The 26,076-nt window shown below is 41.7% G+C and overlaps 1 protein-coding gene and 1 long non-coding RNA gene across 12 annotated transcripts in view; one reads left to right on the top strand and one right to left on the bottom strand.

Moving 5' to 3' along the window:
* Positions 1–26,076, top strand: part of ARVCF (ARVCF delta catenin family member) — a 603,575-nt gene that overhangs the window by 520,661 nt on the left and 56,838 nt on the right. For all 11 annotated transcript variants that reach the window (XM_089775246.1, XM_075898325.2, XM_075898321.2 and 8 more), the window contains 3 exons: positions 2,351–2,468; positions 4,729–4,900; positions 12,829–12,900. In XM_089775246.1, coding sequence (XP_089631372.1) covers positions 2,351–2,468; positions 4,729–4,900; positions 12,829–12,900 — 362 coding nt within the window. The remainder of the gene's footprint in view (positions 1–2,350; positions 2,469–4,728; positions 4,901–12,828; positions 12,901–26,076) is intronic.
* Positions 21,580–26,076, bottom strand: part of LOC142818491 (uncharacterized) — a 33,320-nt gene continuing 28,823 nt past the window's right edge. The window contains exon 3 of the long non-coding RNA XR_012895981.2: positions 21,580–22,116. This is a non-coding gene — a long non-coding RNA (uncharacterized LOC142818491). The remainder of the gene's footprint in view (positions 22,117–26,076) is intronic.

Genomic DNA, 26,076 nt, shown 5'->3' with positions numbered 1-26,076 from the left:
GACCCATGTGAGGAAAGCACATTATTCTAATCTATGCACCTCACAGTAGCTTGTTCCACCTCAATCCTGCATTCGCTGGTGCTTGTAAGCTTCTATTAATAATACCTGCTTTGTGTACACAGAGCCGTGACCTACATTGGTCAGTGTTGCATGTTAAAAAACTTTTCCCTGCTCTTGGAATCCATCTTGGACTCCGTATGGGTGCTGAGGGGAGGAGAGGAATGGTGGTTGCAATGTGCAGAAGCAGTTGGGCAAGCAGCATTAATTAAAGTCTGTCTTCCAGATGAGTGGGTGGGTGTGTGGGTGTGTGCACGCGAGTGAAAGGGAATGGCAGATCTACTGCCCTTCCTCCAAGGAATTTGTATACACCATTACTTAAAAGCCAACCTCTAGCATATGACAGACATTTCTGTAGAGCCCAGAATGGGTCGCTTACACCATGTCTCCTAACAATAACAACTGTGGTGACTTGTAGTCACCCCTGCTGTAGTAATGCTGTTTTGTCTACCACTTCTCTGTATCCTCCCTCTCTCCCTCCACTTCCTCCCAAAAGTCCCAGGCAAGGGCTGTAGTCACTCAGTGAGAACTGTTGGTGCTGCTTCATCTAGACCGCTATGGTGGTTACCAGATGTGGGTCATCGCTGGGGTCCCCCACACTAAGTCACTCGTTAGCTTCTTCCAGGGTGCTTGAGTTGTCCGGGGCAGGACAGGCTTTGTGTTAAGGGAGCTCCCAGCTGAACAGCTTTTAGTACAGGACACATTAAAACACCATTTAATGTGAGCTAGAACCATTTTTGTTGGCTGATGGAAGTTATGTTAGGAGCAACACTTATGCTATAACTCAAGCTGCTAATGCAATGAAGACAAGTGCTAATTCAATCCATACATATTATGGGTCTGAGTCTCCCTTTTAAATAAGGTGCTGGTTGTTCCAGTAGAAGAATAAAAAAGAGGCGAAAGGACTTCAGTGTTGAAGTTGTATTCAAAGGCAGCAAAGGCCAGTGCTCTGCAGACAGTGCAGCCTATTGCTTTCCTTAGTACAAAGTTTCTGCATGCTAATTTCACCTGGTTTTGGAAGCAAATTCTTATTCATATGCAATATGCATAAGAAACCACAATCTTGATTTTTGCAATTGTGCAATTTTATCATATGTGTTTTTGACTAGGGCTGTCAAGCGATTAAAAAAATTAATCATGCGATTAATCGCGCTGTTAAATAACAAGACGACTCCAGGTGACCCTGGGCTCTGTGTTGCGCTGCCCCTTTGAAATGCTGTGACAGTGTTTCTAAGAGGCAGCACTTGGGAGCCCAGCATCAGCTGAGCGGCTCTGCCCCTTTGAAACACCATCGTGGCAGTGCCATGGGAGTCCAGGATCAGCTGGAGTCCTCAGCTGACCCCAGGCTCTGTGCAGCGCTGCCTCTTTGAAATTCTGTGGCAGCATTTCAAAGGGGTTGCGCTGCACAGCTGATCCCAAGTTTTGATAGTGCTGCCCCGTTGAAACACAGCAGTTGCATTTCAAAGGGGCAACACAGCAAGGAGCCCAGGATCAGCTGGGGACTCAAAGGGGCAGTGCAGCAGAAATACCTGCAATTAACCCATGTTAAAAACATTTTAATATGTTAATTCTGCCCTGCATTAATCACAGGAGCGATAATGTGTGTTAATTGACAGCCCTACTTTTGACTAATGAGATCATGTAATGGAAAATACCCTTTTTTAGTCTTACAGGTAATCTCTGGCTTATGTTGGTGGAAATTATTGCCAGTAAAAGTGAAAATATACTCCATGTTTAGGTTCAGATTAAATAAACCTTAGCCCTTTGCATTAGTGGTAAACTTAATTTGTTGTCTCAAACTAAAAACAGGATATACATGAAGAGGTTTGTCTGTTTTTATTTTTAAATTCCTGTGGATTCATTGGAAATATGCTGCTACTCTGGAGTCTTTGGTTTGGGGATGACTGTAACTTTGAAAAATCCTTAGGCATATCATTTGCAAATGATCTTTCTGATTTAAGATTATAAAATTCATGCAAGAAACCCTTCTGCTTCATAGGCTGAGATAGTGCTCTTACTTCAGATGAATTTGGTTGAGAAGGAATACCATGAGGTTTCAGCTGCAATAGAAATCAGAAGAATGAACTGATCAAACTTTCTGTAACATCTATAAAATCCAGTTTTCATTCACAGTTAATAATTTGCAGGTTATGGTTTGTTGGACTTTCTCAACAAGACTCCCAGAGTCAATCCAATGGGTTCTTCATGAATATAAAAAAAAAGTGGTGTTGTTTTGGTTTTTATTGTAAAGGTTACAGTGCTAAATGTTTCTTCTGCATTTCTTCTTTGTCAGGAATGTAAGTTCAGATGGAGCAGAAGCTCGCAGAAGACTAAGAGAGTGTGATGGCTTAGTGGACGCTCTCCTTCATGCTCTACAATCAGCAATAGGCAAGAAGGATACAGATAACAAGGTGATCTTGTGTGCACAGTTTGAATGAGAATGAGTGTTTGAATTCACTAAAAGTGAGTTTTGTTTTCTCATGCAAAAGAGGTCTTTTGGCTAAGGTCATTCTAGAAAGATAATCTAGTTTTTTAAGTTAGGGTATCAGTGTGATGCCTTTGTTAGCTTGACGAATGCAGGTAAGGAATATTGGGGGGGGGCACAAAGGGAAATATAATGCCACAGTAAATGCAATTGTATTTTATTCTAATTATTCGTTGGTTAGTTTATGTTTGTGCTGTAAGACATAATTGGTACCCTATTATGTTGGGCTTTGTATAAAATATAGCTAAGGAAACAGTCCCACCCAAGAGAACTTAGTCTTGTCAAGACAATATCATATGTATTGTTCCAAGCCCAAATTCTGTTCTTACGCTACCCCCACAGAAATCAGCAAGTTTTGAATGCTGTCTGAGGGTACAGCTTGGCCCATATGGTTTTACCGTATCCCATGGCATGTAAGCAACTTAAGAGGCAGAAGGCCGATTGTCTTTATCAAAAAACAGGACTGTGTAGCACTTTAAAGACTAACAAGATGGTTTATTAGGTGATGAGCTTTCGTGGGCCAGAAAGCTCATCACCTAATAAACCATCTTGTTAGTCTTTAAAGTGCTACATAGTCCTGTTTTTTGTTTCAGCTACACCAGACTAACACAGCTACATTTCTATCACATTTGTCTTTATGTTCTTGTGAAATCAGGAAATGGGGTAGAACTTCATTACTCTGAATACTTTGCTGGTTGTATAAAATATCTTAGCTTGATATTTTTTTCGAAGTAATGAGTCTCAGTCTATATGGCTAGGTCTACACTGCAATGGTAAGTCAGAAAAAGAAACGTATCTTTTTCCACTTTACTGTTGAAAAAGGCTTTTCTGAAATTTGGTGCATCTACATGGCATCAAATTTGAGAAAAAAAGTGCTCTTTTGACACATCCCTTATTCCTTGTAAAATGAGGTTTACAGGGATGGCGAAAGAGTGCGTCCGCTTTTTCGAAAATTATTCCAAAAAGCAGACATGTTCCTTGGACATGGTATTGCTTTTCTGGGATACCACCGCGAGGGAAGCTGATTTTTAAATGGTCTCCCCTTGTGGCCGAGCTCCCATCTAGCACCTCACACTGCTGCCTCTGATGACAGGGGGCCCCTCAGGAGTGATACCAGAGCACACTGGCTGCCAGACTCACCCCGGGGAATACAGAATAGTTGACTAACCAATAAGAATTCATGAGGTTAAATGTCTTTTCAGTTAACCCATATTTTACATACATTCATACTCCCACACTATGAATCGGAAAAAGAAAATGTTTGATATATAGTAACTGCCTTGTGCTTCTTTTATAGTCCATTTGAACTTCTAGTAAATCTTTACAGGCACTCCCCAAGTTACGAACATCCGACTTACGAACATCCGCATATACAAACAAAAGTTCGCCTCGGGGGAGCAGGCCAGAGGCCTAGGTGGTGGCAAGCTGTACAATTGCTGGCCAGAGGATTCAAGAAGAACAGGAGGTGGTCATGAAGCCAGTGGCTGGAGAGAAGTGACACTTTGAAGGGGAAGCTGCCACTTCTCTCCTGCCACTGGCTGCATGGCCACCTCTCCTCCTCCGGAGTCCTCTGGCATGTGCTGGCACGGCTTGTGGCCTCCTGCTGAGTAGAGGCTGGGTGCAGCCCATGGGGGAGGAGCAGCGGCAGGCAGGGGAAACCCAGAAGTCCCCTTCAGAATTTCCACCTACCTCCTCATCCTCCTTGAATTAAACCTGTCTTTCATCAAGCTCCAGCATTCAAAGCCAAATAAAGAGCTATTTCTACTATTTTTCATTACGAATATACAGTATTATCAGCTACAATTATAGGTTAAATAGATGTTTGTGGGCCAGCCTGGAAACTTAACTACCATTTTTGTTTCTATGGGAAAATGCATTCCCGGTTCCAAACAGCCAACTTACCAATGAACTTTTGGAACACAACCCGTTGGGTACTTTCCTGTATGCTTTGAATAAGATCAGGTAATGTCTTTGATCCAAGAACTTGCATAGGTGCTCATTTATGAAGGGAGTTAAATTTAGAGCATTGATTTAATGGAACTTTAAAGTAATATTATTTGATCAAATCCACTTTGAAAACTTTCTTCCCTCCAGTAGAATTTTTATTTCCTTCCCCTCAGTAATGTTAAAGTTTGCAATATGAGGGTATGTTTGTTTTTTTCCCCAATTTAAATCTCTTCTAACAGTCTGTGGAGAACTGTGTGTGCATTATGCGAAACCTTTCCTATCACGTCCACAAAGAGGTCCCAGGAGCTGACAAGTACCAAGAGCTAGATGCAAATCCGCCTACGAGCACAGGAGGCTCTCAGAAAAAGAAGAAAGATGATGCTGGCTGCTTTGGAGGGAAGAAAGCTAAAGGTGTGTGCAATAGCTGTCTCATAAACAAGAGTGGTTCTTAGTGACATTGCAGTATTTCTATGTATTACCCTGATCCTGCAAGCAAGCTTGTGTAATTTTACTCACATAAGTAATTTCATTGGAGCCAATGGAACTGCTCACATGTGTAGTTAAACAAATGCATGTTTTCTAACCCTTTGATTTTATGTTCATAGTACTTGGGGCATGTGTTAATTTTCCCTGTTCATTCTTGCTAAATATTTTAGGAACTATTCTCTCATTGATACATGTATGTAACATCCATTTAACAAAAGTGGTTTGTGCACTGAAGTATGACCAGACCCATTCATGTCCACTGCTGACAAAGACTGGTGTGTTCTGTGTCTCATCATGTGCCCCTGTTGCCATCCCTGGAAAGTTTCACGTTATTTCCATCTATCTTATTCCATAGCATTTTCTGACTTACCTGGAAACAAGCCAAGTACACTCTGATTTCCATGCATGGTTGCCCTGTCTCTGCCAGTTTCATATTTTTTAATCTATCACATATTTTAAAAAAGCACAATGCCTTCACTCTTACATTCATTTAAATTGCAAATGTGATTCCGGTAGCTTTTAATTGTCAATCACTTTAGACCTGTTCTCTCCCAGTTGGGCACGGGTGTCACAAATACGTTGCATCTCAAGAGGGAATTAATAAAGTCTCAGTAAACTTTCTTTTCAAATACTGACATTCAACTTACACATTTCCTCATTAGTTTAGGAACTGCAACTTCCAGAATGAATTAAGAGAGAATTGCTAAAGTTTCCAAGTTGGGGGCACAGTTCCTTTTGTCGGTGTGCTCAAAACTACTCAGGCTGAACCTCTCTACTCTGGCAACATCCATAGTCCAGCATGATTTTAATTAGCTGAATGTCCACTTATCGTGGGTGTGGCCAAGTTTCCCCCTGTCTAAAAGTTTGTTTACAGCCACCAGTCCTGGCTTTCAGTGTTCTCTGCTGTTAATTAGCTCTAATTTATCCCTAAAAGTCTTCTAAGAGCCCAGTAAGCAGTGGAAGTGTTGGTAATGTTGCTAAACAATATTGACCTCTCATGATTTGGCAAATTCTTTGGTTCAGCACTGGTCAGGTCCTGAAGGTGCTGGATGAGAGAGATTCATCCTGTATAGATAATAGTAGCTAAATATTGTTTAGTTTTTTATATTGATAATTGGCCAAGTATTGAATTGCTTTAACTTACATGCACAAATTTGAAGGCCCTAATCTATATTCCTAGGTTTAAAAATGTAGTCCCTGTACTATACTAAACTTAAATATCTGGCATTAAGTTGTTCTACTTCAGTGTACTACCATAGTTACTGTAGTATGTATCATAGTAACTACATCTGTTTTCAGTTTGACCTAATGCAATTTTAAATAAAAAAATAGGTCTTTATTAATTGGAAAAACTCTTTGAGGAGGCAGAAAACATTACTTGCTTGGCCAGGATTTATATATTGTATATATGAAAATGTAATATGATTTTCTTTACAAACAATTAACTCACAGGGGCTGTTTTTTCTCTTTCTATTTGTGAGGTCATATAATCCTGCTACTTGAGAGCAAAAATACTAGGGTAGAAGCAGGTGAAAAAAAAATCTGATATGTGAAATATATTCACTGTGTAGAGAGTGAGCATGCTCATGGTTTTCATCTTGATGAGTGAAGAGACTGATGATGTTTAGAGAACTTCTCCACTCTTGCATGTCAGGTGTCTGTCCATGTCCCATAGGATCCAATCCAGCCCTATATATGTGCTCTGTCTGTATAGGGTTTTTCAATTTATCAGCCAAAAAGTTTGAGAAAAGGGTGCCAAAATTGAGGGACATTGAGGACAAACTGCCATTGACTTGAGTGAGAGATGCGGATATTTGGTGGTCTCTCAGTTTTAGCTCACAATGTTCAGCAGAAAATCTCAATTATTTTTTCCAAGCACGTTTTAGCACTTTTCCCATTCAGCGCTCAGCCGTAAAAATTCATGCTGTTCTCTCAGATGGAATTGACTAGTAGCTATGCAAAGCTCCCAGCTGGTGATGTGCAGATCAGAAGGGTTGAGAGGAACAGGCAGGCTTAGTATTAAAAAAGAAGAAAACACCCCCATCACCACTATTTGAAAGTCTGCTTTTAAAAACACAAATACAATAACAATTCTCTTACTAATAAAAGTCTGTGAAAATCTAGACTATCAATCCTTCTTGCCGAGTCTAGCACTGGAAAATAGATCATTTCAGTTTTTCCTTAAAAATATCTTGTGATGTTTTCTTATTTTATTTCATGATCATTGATCATAGCATTTCAAACATCTCTGCCTCCTTTCCCCCACTACCTTCAGCATATTTTGAGATAACTAAAAAGAAAAAAGAACCTTCAGAGGGAAAAATAATTTCAAGCAGGAACAAGAGGGAAGGGGGAGTGTTTTGATTAGTGAGAGTTAGTGCAGCCCTGTACATTTCAGGTTGAATTTGTGCTATGAAATTCTGCTTCTTTGTGATTGCTCCTTTTTATCTTCTTCCTTCCTGTAAACTTTTCTTTTTCCTTTTCTGCTTTTCTGGTTATTAGAGGAGTGGTTCAATCAAGGTGAGTCCTTCCAGTGCTCTGTCCAACATTGCTATAATCTACTTTGTTCACCTTTTCCATGCAAGGATTAGAGTTTACATAGTGGCCTCACTGACCTAATGCCTACAATAAAAGGTTAGCTCTGTTTTCCTAGTGTTCATTTCTGCTGCTGTCACTTGGAGATCTCTAGCCTATCTGATGAAGGGGCTTTTTTCAGTCTTGTTGGTGCTATTTAGAAGGGGAGTGCTCTTAGTAATGAATACAGGGCCATGTTCATCCAAGTACATGGGATTGCACTTGGGAATTTGGTCCTATAGTGATGTTCTAAGCCTGGGGTCAAGATAACTTATATGGGCAACTTCGTTTCACTAAGTGTAATGGAAGACATAGTCTAATCCATGATCTGAATATGGGAATGGGTGCCAGTAATCCCTGTTCTGTTCCCAGCTCTTTACTAACTCCATTTGTCATCCTACACAAATCACTTACCCTACCTGAGCATCTGTTTCCCATTCTGCAGAATGGGGATAATTCTTACCTGACAGTTTTGATGATTCATTAGTTCGCATTCTGGCTTGAAGTGATGGTGTTTTTGTTGCTATTGGTTTGGTGGTAGCTGCTGGAATGGGATGGGCTTAAGGGGATGGCCGGTGATAGTTGCTGCGGGTACGATGGACAGAAGAGCACGAAAGTGAAGAGCCAGTGCTGGTTTGCAATGTCATTAGGAAGGCCCAGCTTTCTAACTTCCCATTTATCAGGCTGAGGAGCAGGAGTGTTACTAAGGTGGAACTCAGCCCCAGGAAGCAGTAAGTTCACTTAACTGGGCATTTTTCTACTTCATGTTTAACTGGGTGTTATTGACTGGCCTCTATAGGGCTCTCTCCCTTTCAGTTCTTTTTACCCAAAAAGATGATGGGTGAGATTTTGTTCTTGAGAGAAGTGTGGTATAAAATGGAAAGGGGACAAGGGGATAGCCTTAGGGCTTTGTAGGGAAGCATACGACCATTGTGGGAAGAACACTGAAATATTAGTTGCAGGTAGCACGGAGTTACATCCTGAATTCCTTACCAACTTTTTAGAAAACATTTGACCTGGTAAGGATGACAGTACATGAACAAGAGTAATATTTTTATAATGCCTTATATAAAGGAAGAAGCTTTAATTTTGCGGATTAAAAGATTGTAAATCATGTATTACACAAGCAAGTATTTCCCACACCAGAATATTGTGCCAGCTCCTATAGTCCGGTCCCAAAAAGCAGGCTTATCAGCAATCATATTAAAATCTACCTGTCTTTTGCTGAGGTTCTGAGCTGTGCTTCAGATGGGCCTAGATCTTCTTTCCTCTTCTGTTGTTGGAGGCAGGAAGGAGGAAAAAAATTCCAAAAACACAAGATTTGTTCTTTAAAACGTTTTGTTGTCACTTGCCAGTGGAATTCTTAAGCATGGAGGTGCTCTGTGACTGTCACTGTGGGAATGTCTGCATTTCTCAGGGGCTCAAGGCTGAACTTTTGTAGGACAGGACTAATCTTATGTTGTAAGAAGTTGTATGAGACATCAGATGGGGAAGAGACTCATGCCACCCAATTTTGTGATATGATAAAATTATAATTAGATTTTAAAATGGGATTAAATTTAATCAAGTTTTACAAGTGCTCATTCTCTCATGTGGGTGCTGTAGAAAACATTTTAAATCAATACAGCTTAATGGTTTAAAAAGGCTGTAATTGTATTAGCCTCCCCGTCCCCACATAGACATCTCTTGATTCTTCCCTCTACATCACACACTTGTCCTTCCTAATCTGCTCCTCCTTTCAGGAAGAACCCTGGAAATGTAGATACCTTAGCATGTGATCTTCAGTTTCCCAGCCCTGGCAGTTTGTGAATCAGCAGGCAGAGGTGAGAGTAAGGAGATGGGCCCTGGTGTGCCGCGCCGGTAAGAAGGAGCTGGCCAGCGCTGCGGTGCACCACTGCAGTTGGAGGAGGAGTGGCACACTCTCAAGGAGGATCTGGGGGCTCTCGTGCAGGCTGGCACTGTCACCAATCCCATGCTAAGCAACTGGAAGTCAGGCAGATGTAAATGACGAGATGGAGGTTGTAGGAGGCATGTTCCTACCCAGGCTCCTGGTGGGACATTGGCATCCCAGCTTGGAATGCCCCTCTCTCGCCATGCTTGCTGGCCCCCAGGCAACACAGGAACAGGAGCAGCATGGGGCAGGGACCTATCCATAGCTAGGGTTGTCAGATGGTTTAACCAAAAATACCGAACACCCCTCCCCCCAAAAAAAAATTCTGTTGAGGGGGCAAAAAAAAGGGGAGACCAAAGTTATTAAGCAAATAAATAATAAATTAATAAATTAAATAAACAGAATTAAAACAGCATGGCCCCTTTCAGAGTGCCTGCAGAGTCAGAATAGGGATAGAAACGGGAGTAGTTGAGCACTAAGACCTAGGGAAGGCATTGCTTCCTCTTGATTTTTAGGCTTTTTGCCGATGGCCATTTTGTTTTCTTGATCAAGCCAAAACTGCAGCTTCCCTGTGGAACCAGGTAAGCAGGTGGTCATGGGGCGGGGAGCTAGGGGTGTCGGGAGGCTGGGCCCAGTTGCTGAGAGTGTCGTAGGGTTGCCTGGTGTCCAGTATTTTTGCCTCCTAGCTGGGAAAAAAAAAATCAGAAGACACCAGACATTTTAGGTGTCCGGTATTTTCTGAATTTTTTTTTCCGGACAGGAGGCGAAAATACCGGACTGTCCGGGTCAATACCGGACACCTAGCAACCTATCCACAGCTAGGTAATCCACTCACAACAGTAACTGTCCCAAGCCAGCCTCAAATCCCCCTGCCTAAGTCCCACCCCTGCTTCTCAAAGGTGTCATTTCCAGAATTCATGATTCTCATCCCTGGAAATGTAATGCTTTCCCTTTAAACTGTCAGCTGATTACAGCCGCTGTCATATCACATGAAAAGTGAAGCTGTTTCTCATGTGGCCAGGTGGCAAACCACTGAGGACTGCATATAGGTGAAAGCCAGCACCTATTCCTTGCCTAGAAACTGAATGGCTGTCATTAAGAATTACAGAGCATAGGTGGAATGCTTTGTCTTTGTGAAAGAAATATTGTTTAATAAACAAGCAGTTGCACTCTGCATCCTCTGCGTGACAAGTTGTTCAGCCTAAAATAGGCTCTGTGTCATCTGCGTGAACTGTGTCTTCAGAGATCATGCACAGAATGACTCTTGTTTGCATGCAATTAGTGATTCAATTGATGATGCACCAGGCGGTGTGGAATCGAGTCCATTTCCTTATCATACTAAATCGACAGGATTAACAGGAAAAAAATCAACAAAGATGTATGTTAAAACATATAGGGCTTTGAACCATTCTGTTCAGTAAGGTGCTTTTTACAGCTTTATTTCCAGAGTAGTGTCCTGAGTGTGAAACTTGCAAGTGCTAGCAACACACAACTGAATAGAACTGCAGTAAAATTATTACCCAAACTAAAATTTGCAGGTAAAATGGAGGCAAGTTCTTTTGTCTTTATTTAAAGCTCCCTCCACACGTTAATTTTAAACCACCTTCCCTTCACTGTTCCTCTTTCCCTCTGTTGTGGGATTTTTCATATCTCTGAGCAGCGACCAACAGAGCAGTCTTCAGCTGTCACCATAAAAAGTAGCATCCCATCATAATGCCTGGCATATTGTCTTCCTCTGTGTGTCACCACTTCCCTCAGCAGCATATTACTGCATTTTTCCATGGCCCAAGAATTGGTGTGAGGGTTTAGGGCTACCACTAATTCCCATCCCTCATTTTAGCAAAGACATTTTTCAAAAGGAATGGAACAAAATGTGATAGTATGAACTTTTGGCAGATAAGACGACTGGGCTCTATAATCTGGTACAACCTAAGAAAACATACTTTTCAAACAAGCAAACTTCAGATGCATGGGATAAGCTATTATGGGGAAGGTCATTTTCTCTTGGACCTGTAATTGGTTAAAAGACAGGAAAGAAAAGAATTGGCTAGTTTTCAGAAAGGTAAATAGCTGTGTCCATCAGGGATCTATACCAGGACCAGTGCAGTTGAACATACTCATACATCATCTGGTAGAAGGGGTAAACAGTGAGGTGGCAAAATCTGCAGATGATACAGAAGTATTCAAGATAGGTCACCCCAAAGCAAATTATGAATTGTTGCAAAGAAAGCTAACAAAACTGGGTGACAGAGCAACAATGGTAGATTTAATTGATTTCTGATAAATGCAAAGTAATGCACAGTGGAAAACATCCTATACATTCAGAACAACAAGGTCTAAATTAGCTTAGGTCAGTTATACAGATTCTGGGTGTCTAAAGCCTCTGATTGCCAGATGTTGGGATTGGATAATGAGAGATGGATCACTCAATAATTGCCCTTTCTGTTTAATTTTTTCTGAAGCTTTTATCATTGGACACTGCTGCAAGATGGGCTACTGGGCTAGATGGATCTTTGGCCTGACCCAGTGTGGCCGTTCTTATGTTCTGTTTTCAGAGCCCTGAATTCAGAGCCCAGCTTCAGTTCAGGCATGCACAAGAAAGTCCATTTTTGCACATATTTTATCAAAATGTCTAGAGTAATCCCTTCAGCTACATTAAACTTTCTTTAAATTAAAGTTAATATAATGGTATGACTCTGTCCCTGTCCCTTAGCGCAGTGTTTAAAGCACAAAATAATTTTCCTTTGTTTCTAATAAGCAGTTAGAATTAGGCTGTGTTGATTGAAGGACAATCTAAGATTATTTGCCATCTTCTTTGCCATATATTAAACACAGGCCTTTCTGCGAGACCAGTTCAGTGAAAAGAATTAAAAGGGGGCCATCCATTTCTCTCTCCGCCTCATCCTTGTTCCAAAATATAGCTTGTCAGTGAATCTGGTAGTCAAGATGTGTCTTCTACTAAAAACAAGACCAAAAAGCTTCATTTGTACATCTAGAAAACTTGAGGCAAAAATGTTTGTCTATGTTGTTGATAAAGGTGCAATCAACTGAATTTATGAATGAGGCAAATAATTTGTCAGTGAAACTAAATGACCTGGATTTCAGTGTTGCTGAGCAACCCATGAGACTCCCTGAATTGGAGGGAACTGCAGATAGTCAGAGCCTTTGAAAATCAAGCCAGAAGGTGTGCAGTTTTGGACTTGTATTCCTCATACAGACACAAAGGTTACGTGTGCAGCTTGAAGGCCGAATATATACCAAGAAAGCAGAATTGTACTGTGTAAATTTTGATACTGTTACCATCTTTCTTACTATAGGTGCACAGTATAATAACTCTTCTATCATGCATTGAAACCCTTTGTCATTTACTGTCCTATTTTATGTTCAGGAAAGAAAAATGGAGATCCGGACAGGAACTTTGATACACTTGATTTGCCCAAGCGGTCTGAAGCAGCAAAAGGTAATACACTAATCTGTATTTATGATCTTGAAAATAAGGAAAATGGGAGGTGGGGATCCTTAGAGGGATTTGCAAAATGAATAATATACAGTTCATATACCTTTTATACTCAGTGAAATATAGATGTGTGTCATTGTGCTGCTTCTCTTCCCATGTATAGCACTCAATGTGGGTTTCTGTTGCTTAAACTGGTCAGAGGAGATAATGCAGGCAGATTAGGCCTAGGGTCTAAGTTCCCTCTAAGATGTATGGCCGCGCAGCTGCTACTCAAGCCCGACATGGGCTCGGTACTGTGATGGAGAGACACCTCTCCCTCAGCGCAGACCTTCCATTGTAGAGAGTGTTGCCTCTCTCAACCAGTCCCAGACCAGATCTGCTGCCCCGGACTTGCCACGGACAGGACACAGGCACCCTTCCAGCCCTGCTGGTGCTGTCATGACTACCTGGTTCCAAGCTGCTGCCGTGAGAGAAACTTGGAGGGGGAAGTCTTCTCTCTTCCTGGGGCAGTCTTCACCTCAGTCTTCTCATCTAGCTCTATCCTGTAGCCCACCCCCTTTCTTACTAGAGCCCTCACCCCCCACATCACAACCCTCTGCCTGAGCCCTGAGCCCCTCCCCCTCCATACTCTGTTCCCTTTTGTCCCACCTCTGCTACACACCGTCCATGTGTGAAATGAATTTTATTATGTGCACTAATATAGACGTGATGTATGTGCACATAACAAAATTCACTCCACACATGAACATAAAAAATTAGAGGGATAACTGTTGGGGGATGGGGGGGGGAGGGAAATGCATCCTTTCAAAGAAAAAACATGGGATTCACTCATAGAACACAATTTTGCACTTTCTCCACAATGGGTACAAGCATGGGGTGTTGTGTAGAGTGTGAAATTTAGGAGATTTACAAGTGCTGTCTTCTTCCTTTCTATACTTTCCTCACAATCTGCCATTGACTGGCAGCTTTACAACTCCCCAGTAGTTTGCATTAGTTTATGGTCTTTGGGGGGTTTTATGTCATCCACTGCTGGCTGACCTTCCCTGATAATGGTAATTTGGCCTGCTGCAGTCAGCAGCTATGATAGCTTTCCAGGGCTTCCAGAGGCTGACAGTCATAGGCAGATTTTGATGGATGACACTCCGGTTTTCTTTGTCATTGAGCGTGTATTTTAGCTGTGGGCAGAAGAGAAATCTCCTAACCAACATTTGGTGCATAGCACTCTTTCCAGTGGTGATGTAGGGGATAATTTGGGGATCTCTTGTGATTTTTGCTGCATACTGCAATTTTCTGCAAATCTCAAGCTTTTGGTTAAAATAAAACTGTCTTTCCATTGCACAGATACAACCTTTGTCCTGCACACTTATATAATGTTGCCTTATTAACTTTGCCCTGCAGAAAACTGTCTTCTGTAAGCACCATTCACTTAGATGAGATATAACTGCCAATATTTAAGTGCGTCTAAATGAAAAATTAATGCACACAAGCTTTTTTCTCATTTTCTTCCTTTTTTTAAAAAAAGGAAAAGAAAAAAGGCAAGGAAAATGAATGAAAGAAAATGTTAGCTCACCCTCGTTGCATGTATAAGTTATATTGTGTATAGGGAGGCAATGTGGGACTTATGGTGCCAGAATTCTATTTCCAGTTCTACCACTGACTTGCTAGGTGTCCTTAGGCAAGCTATGTTATCCTTCTGTATCCCAGTTTCCCTATCTATAAAATGTGGCTATTGCTCCTGACCTTCTTTATGAAATACTTTGAGCTCTATTGAAACACCATAGACTACAGAGGTGGTGTGTTATAAAAGTTACACACTTAATTTTTAAAATAGGAATCAAATATTTTATGGACGATGAGATTGAGTTATTTATGAACTGATATATTTGCCTCAATCTAAGCCAGGGCTGGCCCACAACATTTTGGCACCTGAGGCGAGGAGCTCAAATGACGCCCCCATGCTCCCTCAGTTGGGCCAAAACTTTGAAAGGTCTCAATTCTGCCTTCTTCCTGTTCTACTCCTCTCATGGTACTGCAGAGAGAATACATATGCACCAGCCGCAGACACAATTTTCTACTCTCTGGATCCTAGTGGCGCCCCACGCCCAGTCTGGCACCTGAGGTGGCCGCCTCAGTTCACCTCATGGTAAGGCCAGCCCTGATCAAAGCACTGGTTTATACCAGTGGCACAGCTTGGCACTTCTTGCTAAGGAAATTTTGTCTTTCTTTTGCTAGACTTGTCCTTTTATATTAATTTTTTATCCGGGGCCTAATTGTGCAAGAAACTTAGCACTCTTGGAAAATGAAAAGAGCCTTCATGCACCTACTGATTCAGAGCTGGGCCCATGGTTTGATTGCAGAGCAAAGAGACCGTTTAAGGATTAAAAATTTAGGCTAGGCTTGAAATCTGTTCTAGGAATTGAGCTTTTTTTTTTTTTAATTGTGTGAGTTTTTTTAAGTGCTTAAATGAGCACTTTACATTTTGGACGAATGGGCTTGATAATTAGTTGTTAGAATTGAGCAATCCAGAATAAAAAAGGAAAGAAAAACAGACTTTACATGTATGGCATAAGGCAAGCCTCAGCCCTTTAATTTACTGCTAAGTGTGGTTGTAATGTAGATGCCAGGCAGAGAAAAATGTACACGCAAGATTTTTACGGCGACATGTATCTTGTGCAAACTTGTACTTTCTTAAAAACAAACAAAAAAAAATGCTGGGGAAGGATTTTGCTGACAGTGTTTTGTGGCTGTGTCTTTTGTGTCTCGTGGCCTGTGCAGTGGTGCCGTACATGTGTTCAGTACCAGGACATTGGAGAAACAAGATGGGTGAGGAAATACCTTTTATTTGGACCAACGTTTTTCCAAAAAAGATACTATTTCACCCACATTGTCTTCCTAATCTTGTTGCTCCGCTGCTTGTTACTATATTGGATTGTTTCTGCTAAGATTACATGCTCTTTAAAATGTTTTCTTTGATAATTTTGAGGAACCCAAACGTAAACTATATGGAGATGTCAGTCTGGCTACATATAACATACTAGATTAGGTCAAAAGTTTAATCCCATCATCATTTTGATGGATGATTCCTCTTGGGAAATGAGGGACATGAAAAACCATTTACTGAAGTGTACTTGTGGGGAAAAAAAACAAATTAACTTTTATTACTTTTTTTCTACAAGAATTTTCCTGCAAAACAGCCAGTTTAAGCAATAATTCTTGGGCCTAGAAGGTTCTAACAAGATTGCTGCTATTTTGATTTGTTTAGAAATGTAAACAAAATAAAATTGCAGTTTGAAGACAGTTAACAGCTAAGGTCAGTTCTGGGCCATGGAGCCTAATTGATGAAATCAGCTTTCAAATGAGGCAGAATCTCATTTTGAAGATTGAAAAATCACGCAAATTTTAATGATCAAATGCATTTGGTTTCGGTGACACAATGAAGTACTTGTTCAAAAACCAACAATTAGAGATTAGCTGTTTCATGTATTATTAAAGCCATATTAAAGGGAGTTTTCTGCTGCAATCTTCATGCAAGCAAATAAAACTACAGTAGCTAACAAGAGCTGTTCATGCACAGCAGCAAATGAACATTGTAGTAATTAACAGACTGTTAGGAGATAGAGCTGTTAGGGTTCCTGAATTTTAAAGTCCATTTCCCTAGGATTCATTGGGCCAGCTAAGGAGCAACCTTAAGAACTCCTGGCCACAATTCCCTTATAGGAGGGACGGGCAACCTTTTATGGGTTGGGCGCAGCTGACCCACAGAAAAATCAGTTGGAGGCCGCACAAAAGGTGAGAAGCAAAGTGAGACACCCTTGACTGAGAAGGAAAAAAACACTCCTTACATTTCCCTCACACACCAGAGCCTAGGTGGTCCCAGGTTGGTAGATTTTGTGTGCTGCAGCTCTGTGGAGGAGTGGATGAGAGCTGGAGCACCAGTGTGGGCTAAGGATGTTAAGGACTAGTTGATAAGCAAATGCTTATCGGATAGTCAGTCGACTAGTCCATTCCCCTCACTTCCCCGCTGCCTCCATCAGATAGAGGTAGGAAAGGGGGTACTTCAAAGCAGCAGTGCTGCATGGCTGATCATGGGATCAGCTGTGTGGCACTGCCACTTTGAAACGCCAAGGCAGCACCACGTGGAGTCCGGGGTCAGCTGGGGAGTCCCCCGCTGACCTCTGGCTCCATGTGGCATTTCAAATGCAGCACAGCATGGAACCTGGAGTCAGCAGGGGACTCAGTTCCCCACTGAACCCAGGCTCCATCCTGCACTTCTGCTTTGAAATGCACAAGAGTCCCCACTAGGGACTGCTGTACATTTCAAAGCTGGCATGCCGCCTGCAGCCCACAGTCAGTGGGACTTCCGGCAGGGGCTTTTGCACATTTCAAAGGAGGAATGTGGAAGAGCTTATTGAGCAGTCGATGGAAATTCCATCAACTACTTGACTAGTAAAATAACAAATAGTTAACTTCCCTACTGTGGGCTCCCCAGTGTGGGTGAGTGGGTGAGGGGATACTTAAGCCTTGGGTGGCCAGATCCAGGCAAGCCAGGGCCCACATCCAGCCCTTGTGCCTGAAGTTCCCCACCCCTGCCTTATAGAAATGTGTCATAAATGTATCAGTGAGTTCAGTTGATCTAGTATGAATGTTGGCTTTAAGAAACTGAGAACTAAAAAAGGAGCAGTCCTGTTTCCCATTATCTCTAGAAAGTTAGATTGATTTCCACAGGAACTTAATCATAAATCTTTGTGTAATAAACAGCTACTTGTGTTCAAGTAGCAACACCCATCAGTGTTGGCACCTTTTCTTCAGTGTCTAGTCAAAACAAGTTAGTGCATTAAAAACAGAGAAGTGAGTTTGGGATGAATGTCTGGCTCAGGAATGGGCAATAAGCAACACGTGAATTAACCCTGGTGGGGTTATCTGCGCACAGCAGGTATTGCCACTCACAGCTCCCTTTGGCTAGGAAGGTGATGCATGGCCAACAGGCTAACCCTAGCAAACCGCATCAGGCCTGTGATCCACTTGTGGTCCACCCCTGGCCTTGCTTTATGTTAGTGTATTTTGCTCCAGGATAACTTACTTGGTTGACATGTGGAATGGAACTGGTGATGCAATTTTTCAAGCAAGGTTTTAGTGTTTTAAAAATGTGAGCTGCTTTCCACCATTGGCTGTTCATTTTTAAAAGTATGTCAGAGTAGCCTGTAAGGGCATAGTTTGCCTAGCGTTGGATCTCATTGAAAACCAATAGCCTTTTTCTGCCATGCTCCCAGGCTGGGCAACACTTGCAACTTAAGGCTGCTTATTTGTGGATAAATCTTTTAACATGGGATGGAATGGTGATGGAGTGGTCCCATCTAATAGAAAAAGTTTTGAATGGCATCATTCAGGATGCTGTGTTCACAGTGGGGAAGGAAGTTTAAAGAGCTGCTTTTCCCTTTTTTCCCCTACATGAAGAACATGGCACATTTTTGGGACAGGTTGTGGCAAGGAGGACACTTCTGATGGTTGGAACTGAGCAGAGTCCTTGAGAATCAGAAGGGAATGAGAGGGAGAGCTAATGGGAAAACATGATTGTTAAATTGGAGCAGGTCCTGAGGAAAAAGCCAATTTCTAGGCCAATGTCAGAAAAACTATGTTGCTAGAATCATTATAAAGTAGGTTGATAAAACTTCTATTGGCTGATTGTCTCCTCTAGAGAGTGTCCTTTTTGTCAGTGAATATCACAAATCGTGCAAATATTGATTTCTCTTGTGCAAAACAAAAAAAAATACAATACAGCATGGTGCCTTTGCTTTGCTTTTAGAACCATTCCACAGGTGTTAAGGTGAAAATAAACTGAGCAGATGATGAAGGAGAAAACACAGGACATGGAAGGCAGGAATTGGGAGTCTTCTGTCAGTAGAGGATGCGGCTATAGTTGGAAGCAGGGTTTCAAATAACAGATTGATGAGCAAACCAAATCTATTAAAGAAATCCCTTGATGGAAAAAAGATCTCTGAATTGGTCATTTTTATTTTGTGACACTTACTGTCTTGAAGTGGCTAGTCTGTAGATTGGCCCTTCTGTTGGCAAGGAGAGGGAAATCCTGTCCGTTAGTTAAATTTTTCTGACTTGTTTGTTTTATACAGTCAAACCTGGTTAATATTAGAGATGTGAATGGGTTAACCACTACCCAGTAAGCATCACCCATTAAAGTCAACAAGTTACCTGGGAGCAGCCTTCTGTCTGTGGAACCCTGCAGGAAAGGACTGGTGTACTCCCCAACCCCCACTGCTGCTTCTGCCCAGTGTGTGCCTGCAACTTCCAGCCTGTGAGCCTGCACGGGCTGGGAATCAGCAGCCCCTCTCCCCTTGCAGTCCCCTCACCTTCATGAGGCTGCCGATTTCTCAGCCCTCCCCCGTTTAACCAGTTAACTAATTAAACAGGATTTTACATCTTTATTCTATTTAAATTGAAAATTTCAATTTTATTTGGATTGTACAAACCATCAGTTTTTAGTACATGTGTATAATAGCATAATATTGGCTGTGATGAATACTCAGGAATTGGAGATGGACCCAGATCTGGTGTCTAGTTCATCCCATTATGGAGACTAGGGATTCTGTACCAACTACATGAATTCATGAGTAAAATTGTTGTTTGCTTACATCTACCATTCAAGAACAAATCATGCCAAACAAACCTAATTTCCTCCTTTGACTGGTTACAGGTTTCGTTGGTAGACATGATATATCTTGATTTTGACATATTTCCACATAAGTCTTATAATCAAACTAGGGAAATGTGATCTAAATTAAAATTCTATAAGATGAATACATAACTAGTTGAAAGACCATATTCAGAATAATTGTCAATGGTTCGCTGTCTTACTGGGAAGATGTATCTAATGGGATCTCACAAGGATTTGTCCGGGGTCTGGCACAACTAAAAATGTTAGTTAATCACTTAGAAAATGGAGTTAAGAGTGTGTTTAAACAATCTGTGGATGACATCAAGATGGGAGTAGCAAACATTTTGGCAGAAAGGATTGGAATTTAAAATTGTTTGTGACAAATTGGAGAACTGGTCTGATATCAACAGGGTGAAATTCAGCACAAGTTAGTGCAAAATACGACACTAAAAAAGGAAAAATCAAACTCTCAAGTATAAAATGGGAAATAAATGGCTAGGCAGCAGTATTGCTGAACAGGATTTGGTGGTTATAGTGGATGACAAATTGAATGAGTCAACAATGTGGGTACGTCTAGACTACATGGCTCCGTCGACGGAGCCATGTAAAATAGTTTACTCGGCATAGTCAAAGAAGTAAGGATTTAAATAATCCCCGCTTCATTAAAATAAAAAAGGCTGCCGCACTGTGCTGACGATCAGCTGATCTAGCACAGTGCGGCAGTCTAGATTCAGCGTGGTCGACAAGGGAAGCCTTTGTCGACCGCTCTGGTATGCTTCGTGAAACGCTTCCCTTGTTGACCAAAAGGCTTCCCTTATCGACCACGCCACGTCTAGACTGCCACGCTGTGTGGGATCAGCTGATCGTCAGCACAGTACGGCGGCCATTTTTATTTTAACAAGCGGGGATTATTTAAATCCCTGCTTCTTTGACTATGCCGAGTAAACTATTTTATATGGGTTCATCGACAGAGCCATGTATTCTAGACGTACCCCATGATGCAGCTGCAGAGAAGGCTAATATCACTCTGCATGTATTAAGAGAAGAGTTATATATCAAGCAGAGGACAGAATTGTCCTGCTCTACTTAGCCCTGGTCTGAGTCTTGCTCTGGAGTTCTTCATTAAGTTCTAGGCACTACACTTCAAGAAAGATGTAGAGAAAGTGGAGAGAGCCCACAGGAGAGCAATAATAATGATAAAAGGTTTAGAAAACCTGACCTGTGAGAGAGGTATTTTTTTTTAACTAAGTATGTTTAATTTTGAGGAAAGACAACTGAGGGGAGGACCGATTAGACTACTAATATGTTAAGGTCTGTTTCTAAAGAGGAGGGTGATCAGTTGTTCTCTTGTCCACTAGAGCTAGGACAAAAAGTAATGGGCTGAATCTTGAAGCAAGATTAAGGTTAAGATATTTTTAAAACTTTCCAGTGATGAGTAGTTAAACTCTGGAATAAGCTTCCAAGGTTGTGTCTGTTAGAACTTTTAAGAAGCTGGTTAGACAAATACCTGGCAGGTGTTTGATTAGAGATACTTAATCCTGCTCAGCATAGGATTAAGTGGCCAATATTGCCACCCAAGGGCTAGTCTGTCCTTTTGATTGTGTTCTTAACTGCAATGTAATTGCAACATTTTACTGGTTTGTGGGATGGAGGTATGTAACTTACGTCCTGAAACTAACTCTGTTTAGGAATGGAATAAGCCTGCAATGTCCTGGTAACAAATCTGCTGCTCCAAAAAACTATTTGTGAAAATGCTATATGTATTTGAAAACTCTAGTTTGGGTGTATGCATGTGCATTTACCCTAAAAGCTTATGGATATTGGTGGATGAGATTTTGGATGAACTTGCTAGCAGATGAATTTCTCATCTATATATATCACAGTGATCAGTTACTTTCATTTAATCTGATACTATAAACATATTTTCTATTGCAAAAGATGAGTAATGAAACTGGCTAATAAATCTTTTGTGTTGCTGCCCGTAAGCAAATGAACTTAGACTTCCTGGCAGTGTTAAGGTAATGATTCTAAGTTAGCAGATCAAAAATGCTAATAATTTCTCTTTGACTAAAGGAGTCTCTCTCTCCATCTCTCTGTAATGAATTAGAAACTTCATTAACAGTTTTATCTTGATCAGGGCCAGATGACCATTTCGCGGGGCCCAGGGCAGCACAATTTTGCGGGACCCCCTTTTGCCACGGTGCATGCGCGGTGGCACCACGCGCATACCCGATGGCGCATGCACAGGGCTTCTTGAAGCATGGGGCCCGGGGCGGTCACCCCACTTGCCTTGCCCTATATCCACCCCTGATCTTGATTATGGATTTGTGAATAAGATTAGCTGCTGTTCTAGCACTTAACTCTCACTTTCATTTGATTTCTTTAAAACCTTACAAGTTGACTAAAGTGTTAACGTGCCATTTTCTGACTCCTTTCAATCATTAGTTTTGGATGCAGTGTTGTGAAGAAATGATGACTGATTGATAATGGTATGATCCCCATTTCTCCTCCACCTGCCAATGGAAGTTGTAAGGCGAGTTCTCAATCCCCTAGAAAGAGAACATGTAACGTGTTATTCCATTAACATCTTTTCAGTATTAGGCACATGAAATTGAGAATTCCCATCAGAATTATTAAGTATCTCATATTTCTGTTGCTGTGCTAAGTACAATGTTCATTTTAGTCCCCTGTGTTGTTCATAATTTACAAAGTAGTGAGAGATGGCTCATCTGTCTTCCTGTATCTTGAATCAGAGAAACTTATTATCTTGGATAGGAGAATCCCCTGTGTGGCCTTCCCTTGATAAACTTTTTTCCAGTCTGATACACTTACATTCTCATTTCTCCTCATGTGCCTAGAATTTAGAATGTGGGAAGCAGTTAATTTCTGCTTCATTACTCAAGATTCATTCAGTTAACCCATTGCTTATAATTTAAAAGTTGAATAATTTATTCTGGATTTTTGTTTTTGTTTTTTACTCTTTTACCCCTATTTGGATTTCTTCCATTGATGCCTAGTTTCTTCACCACTGGTTTGAAATGTGATAGTGGATTGCTGCATGGCCCTTTGAACACAAGTTATGGAGTGCCAGTCATTTGGAAACTTTAATTATTTTGCAGTTCTTAAATAATCTCTAAAAATAATTATACCTGTTATGAATATATGAGTGAAATTGTTCTGAAGAGTCTGGAGGACCATAGATTAGTGTGTGGGTTTCCAACTTAATTAGCTGCATTTCAAACAAATTGTGGATTAGGGATGTTGAATATCGGTTAATTGAATAGTCGATTAACCTCATGAATTCTTATCAGTTACTCAACTATTCTCTATTCCCTGGGGGTGGGGCCAGCAGCGAGTGCATTCCGGCCCCACTCCCGAGGTGCCCCTTGCCACTCTGTGCTGCTGCCTCTGTATCAGAGGGAGCAGTATGGGCTGCCTGGCAGGCGCTGGTCCACAAGGGGAGATAGTTTAAAAACCAGCTCCCCTCGCACATTGGCTGCCTGTCGCCCATGCTGTTGCCTGTCTGGGGGGAGATAGGTCTGCGCTCCCAGACCAGATACGAGCCGGAACTGAGCTTGACTTCTAATACCCTTTAAATGCATCCCCGCAGCATGGATAGGTCCCAGACCAGCAAGCCAGGACTGAGCTGGGCTGCTGGCCAGCCTGCTATACAATTTACTGGGTGAGAGAGAGAGAGAGTGTGTGAATGCGTGTGAATGCATGTAGTCTGTAGCATTAACCTATAAGCTTTTGCTTATCAGTTAATCGACGACACTATTACATCCCTAATGTGGATCTGAGCTAAACCCCATTAAATTAAATGGGCTTTCTACCAGGCCCTGTATTAGTTTGAAGATTATATCTAAGTTATTTGTTTGGCGCTACTGCTTGTGTGCACCCCTTCTGTTTGCATAGGTGGCAGCAGACACACTGTACTCATTGGCAATAAAGGCTGCACAACATTTTTTATCACTTTTTTGCAGATTGATTTTGTATGATTTCCTGTCCTCAGATTTCCACCTCTTCGCCATGGCACAACAACAACATGTAAAATGACACTTCCTGAAGCGTAGTCAAATTACATACAGCTAGTGATGCACTAACAAAAAAGGGTGCTGAGTTTGGACATGAAACTATAATATTTCCATTGACAGATGACCTTGTTAAGCCAGACATTTGTACAGAGCTCCTCTGGGGCTGGCAAGCAACTCATCTTCCCTTTCAGTTTAGTGTGTGGATCATCATCCCTCCCAGTGTCTTTTGGAGGCCACTGAACACTTATAACTCCACCTCAAATGATGGGACTCTTTCTCCAACAGAGCATCAGAGAAGAACATGCACAATACAGGTGCTCTAACTGAATGAATCTTTCATTGCTTCTATTCTCCCTGAGTATCAAAGGGGTAGCCGTGTTAGTCTGAATCTGCAAAAGCGGTGAGGAGTCCTGTGGCACCTTATAGACTAACTGAAGTGTTGGAGCATAAGCTTTCGTGGGCAAAGACCCACTTCGTCAGATGCACGTCATCTGACGAAGTGGGTCTTTGCCCACGAAAGCTTATGCTCCAACACTTCAGTTAGTCTATAAGGTGCCACAGGACTCCTCACTGCTTTTGCATATTCTCCCTGAGGCAGTCAAGGAACCTGTGACTTTTGAAACTCACTGCAAACTGCCCAGCTAAAAATTCAAAAAGGTGCAACAAACATTTCTTGTAACCCAGTTTTGCATGTTTTCCCTTTTCCCTCACTTAGTAGCAAATGACTTGGATACCCTTTTCCTCAGGCAAGTACCAGCCACTCTGTTAGCATGGGTTACATTGGTCACAAAATGTTCAGTCACCTTGAACACTGTTCATGTTATGAACAAAATGTCCTAAATAAATCAGTTGAATAGTTATTCCACTGGCGCAAACTTTTAATGAACTCAGAGCCAGATAAATTTCTTCTGTTACCAATATTTTATTGAGCTCTATTAGTAGTCCCCAAAAATGTGTCTACTGCGTGCTGAAAAAATGCTTGTCTATTCTCTGCCTTGCCTAATGCTCCTAGTTGTCTCCTAATCCAGTGGTTCCCAACCTTTTTTATGCTGCCAGCAAACCCATTCACAAACTTTTGGCGGACTGGCAACATTTTATTAGCATATTCATCTGTATAATGAATATGCAGATATACAAATGTTGCCTGTCCGCCTAGCCCAAACCCAGCCCCTTGCTCACCAGTGCCTTTCACCCATACCCCCCCTTTGATTCTTTAACCTCTGACCCGTATAGCCCATGCCAATTTCGTTTTTCCCCATCACCCCACCATGCCCTCACCCAACACTCCTTTGCTCTTTGACCCCACCTCACCCCCGACTTCCCAGAGTGAGTCTGTCCCCTCTAGGGAGTGTGGCTGTTACTGCCACGTGGGTAGGGTGAGTGACCATTGGTGGTGCACGCTCCCCCTCCTTCCCAAACACATCTTGCACCCCAAGGCAGAGCCCCAGCTAGGCACCGACTTTCCTGGGTGGGAGGCGGATCAGGGAGGGAGGCACCTCCTGCTCCGCCACCTCTTGTTGCTGCCTCAGCCCCAGGCCCAGCAGCAGGCAAAATCAACCACCACGACTGCTAGAGCTGGGCTGCCATGAATAACCAGCTTCAGCTCTGGCAGCCGCTGTAGCCTGGCAGCCAGCGGTTCTCAGACCGCGGCACCAGTGCACGGACCAGCAGTTGGTAATCGCCGTCCTAAGCCACTTACCTGGAAAAATAATGCTACATTATCTGAGTTGAATGTTTTGTGATCCTTGCTCGGGTGATGATAAGGGGAGCAAAATCACAGCAGAAAAAGTTGCCTAAGTATGTGGAAGGATCAGCTGTTTGGTAGGAATCTTTTGAAACAAGACGTGAAATTTAAATCTGCCATTACCATGTAATAGGGTAACTCTGTTGGAAATAGCTGTCTTCTGAACTATTATTTTCCATTCCATTCTAGGTGTTTTCTGACACACATGGATTTTAAAATCACAAGTACAACCCTAGCTTTTATTAAGCTAGTTTGTTAGAATTATCTTCCCCTCTGCACTGATATCATTATTTGAGATGGAAAAATGTGATTATTTTGTCATGATATTCCTTGTCACATTCATTATTCTAAATGCTTTATTGTCTTATAGTACAGTGTCCGTATTAGCCAGTAGGATTTTTGGTAGATTTCTGACTGCATCTGAATCATACAGGGCTGTTGAGTTTTTATCATTAAAACAATTTTACTGGGTACTAATTCAGTCTTGCCTTGCAACAAGCTCCCATTGCTACACAGATGTTGTATAAAATAAATCATTAGCACAGCTCTTAAAAAAAATGCTCCGTGCTTGTTTGCTCTTATGCAGGTAGTAGGCACTGAACAAAGTGTCCTTTGAAGTTTAGTGTCCCTGAAATCACCTCCAATTTCCACGCAGACCAGCTTGGTAGCAAGGGTTTAAAAAAACAACAAAATGTTTTAAACAGATATTTGACTAGCTGGAAAGAGCTGGT

This window comes from Pelodiscus sinensis, chromosome Z (genome assembly GCF_052426305.1).
Source record: "Pelodiscus sinensis isolate ZL-2025 chromosome Z, ASM5242630v1, whole genome shotgun sequence".
In the NCBI taxonomy this organism is placed as follows: domain Eukaryota; kingdom Metazoa; phylum Chordata; order Testudines; family Trionychidae; genus Pelodiscus; species Pelodiscus sinensis.
This window is presented reverse-complemented; position numbering and strand designations above follow the sequence as displayed.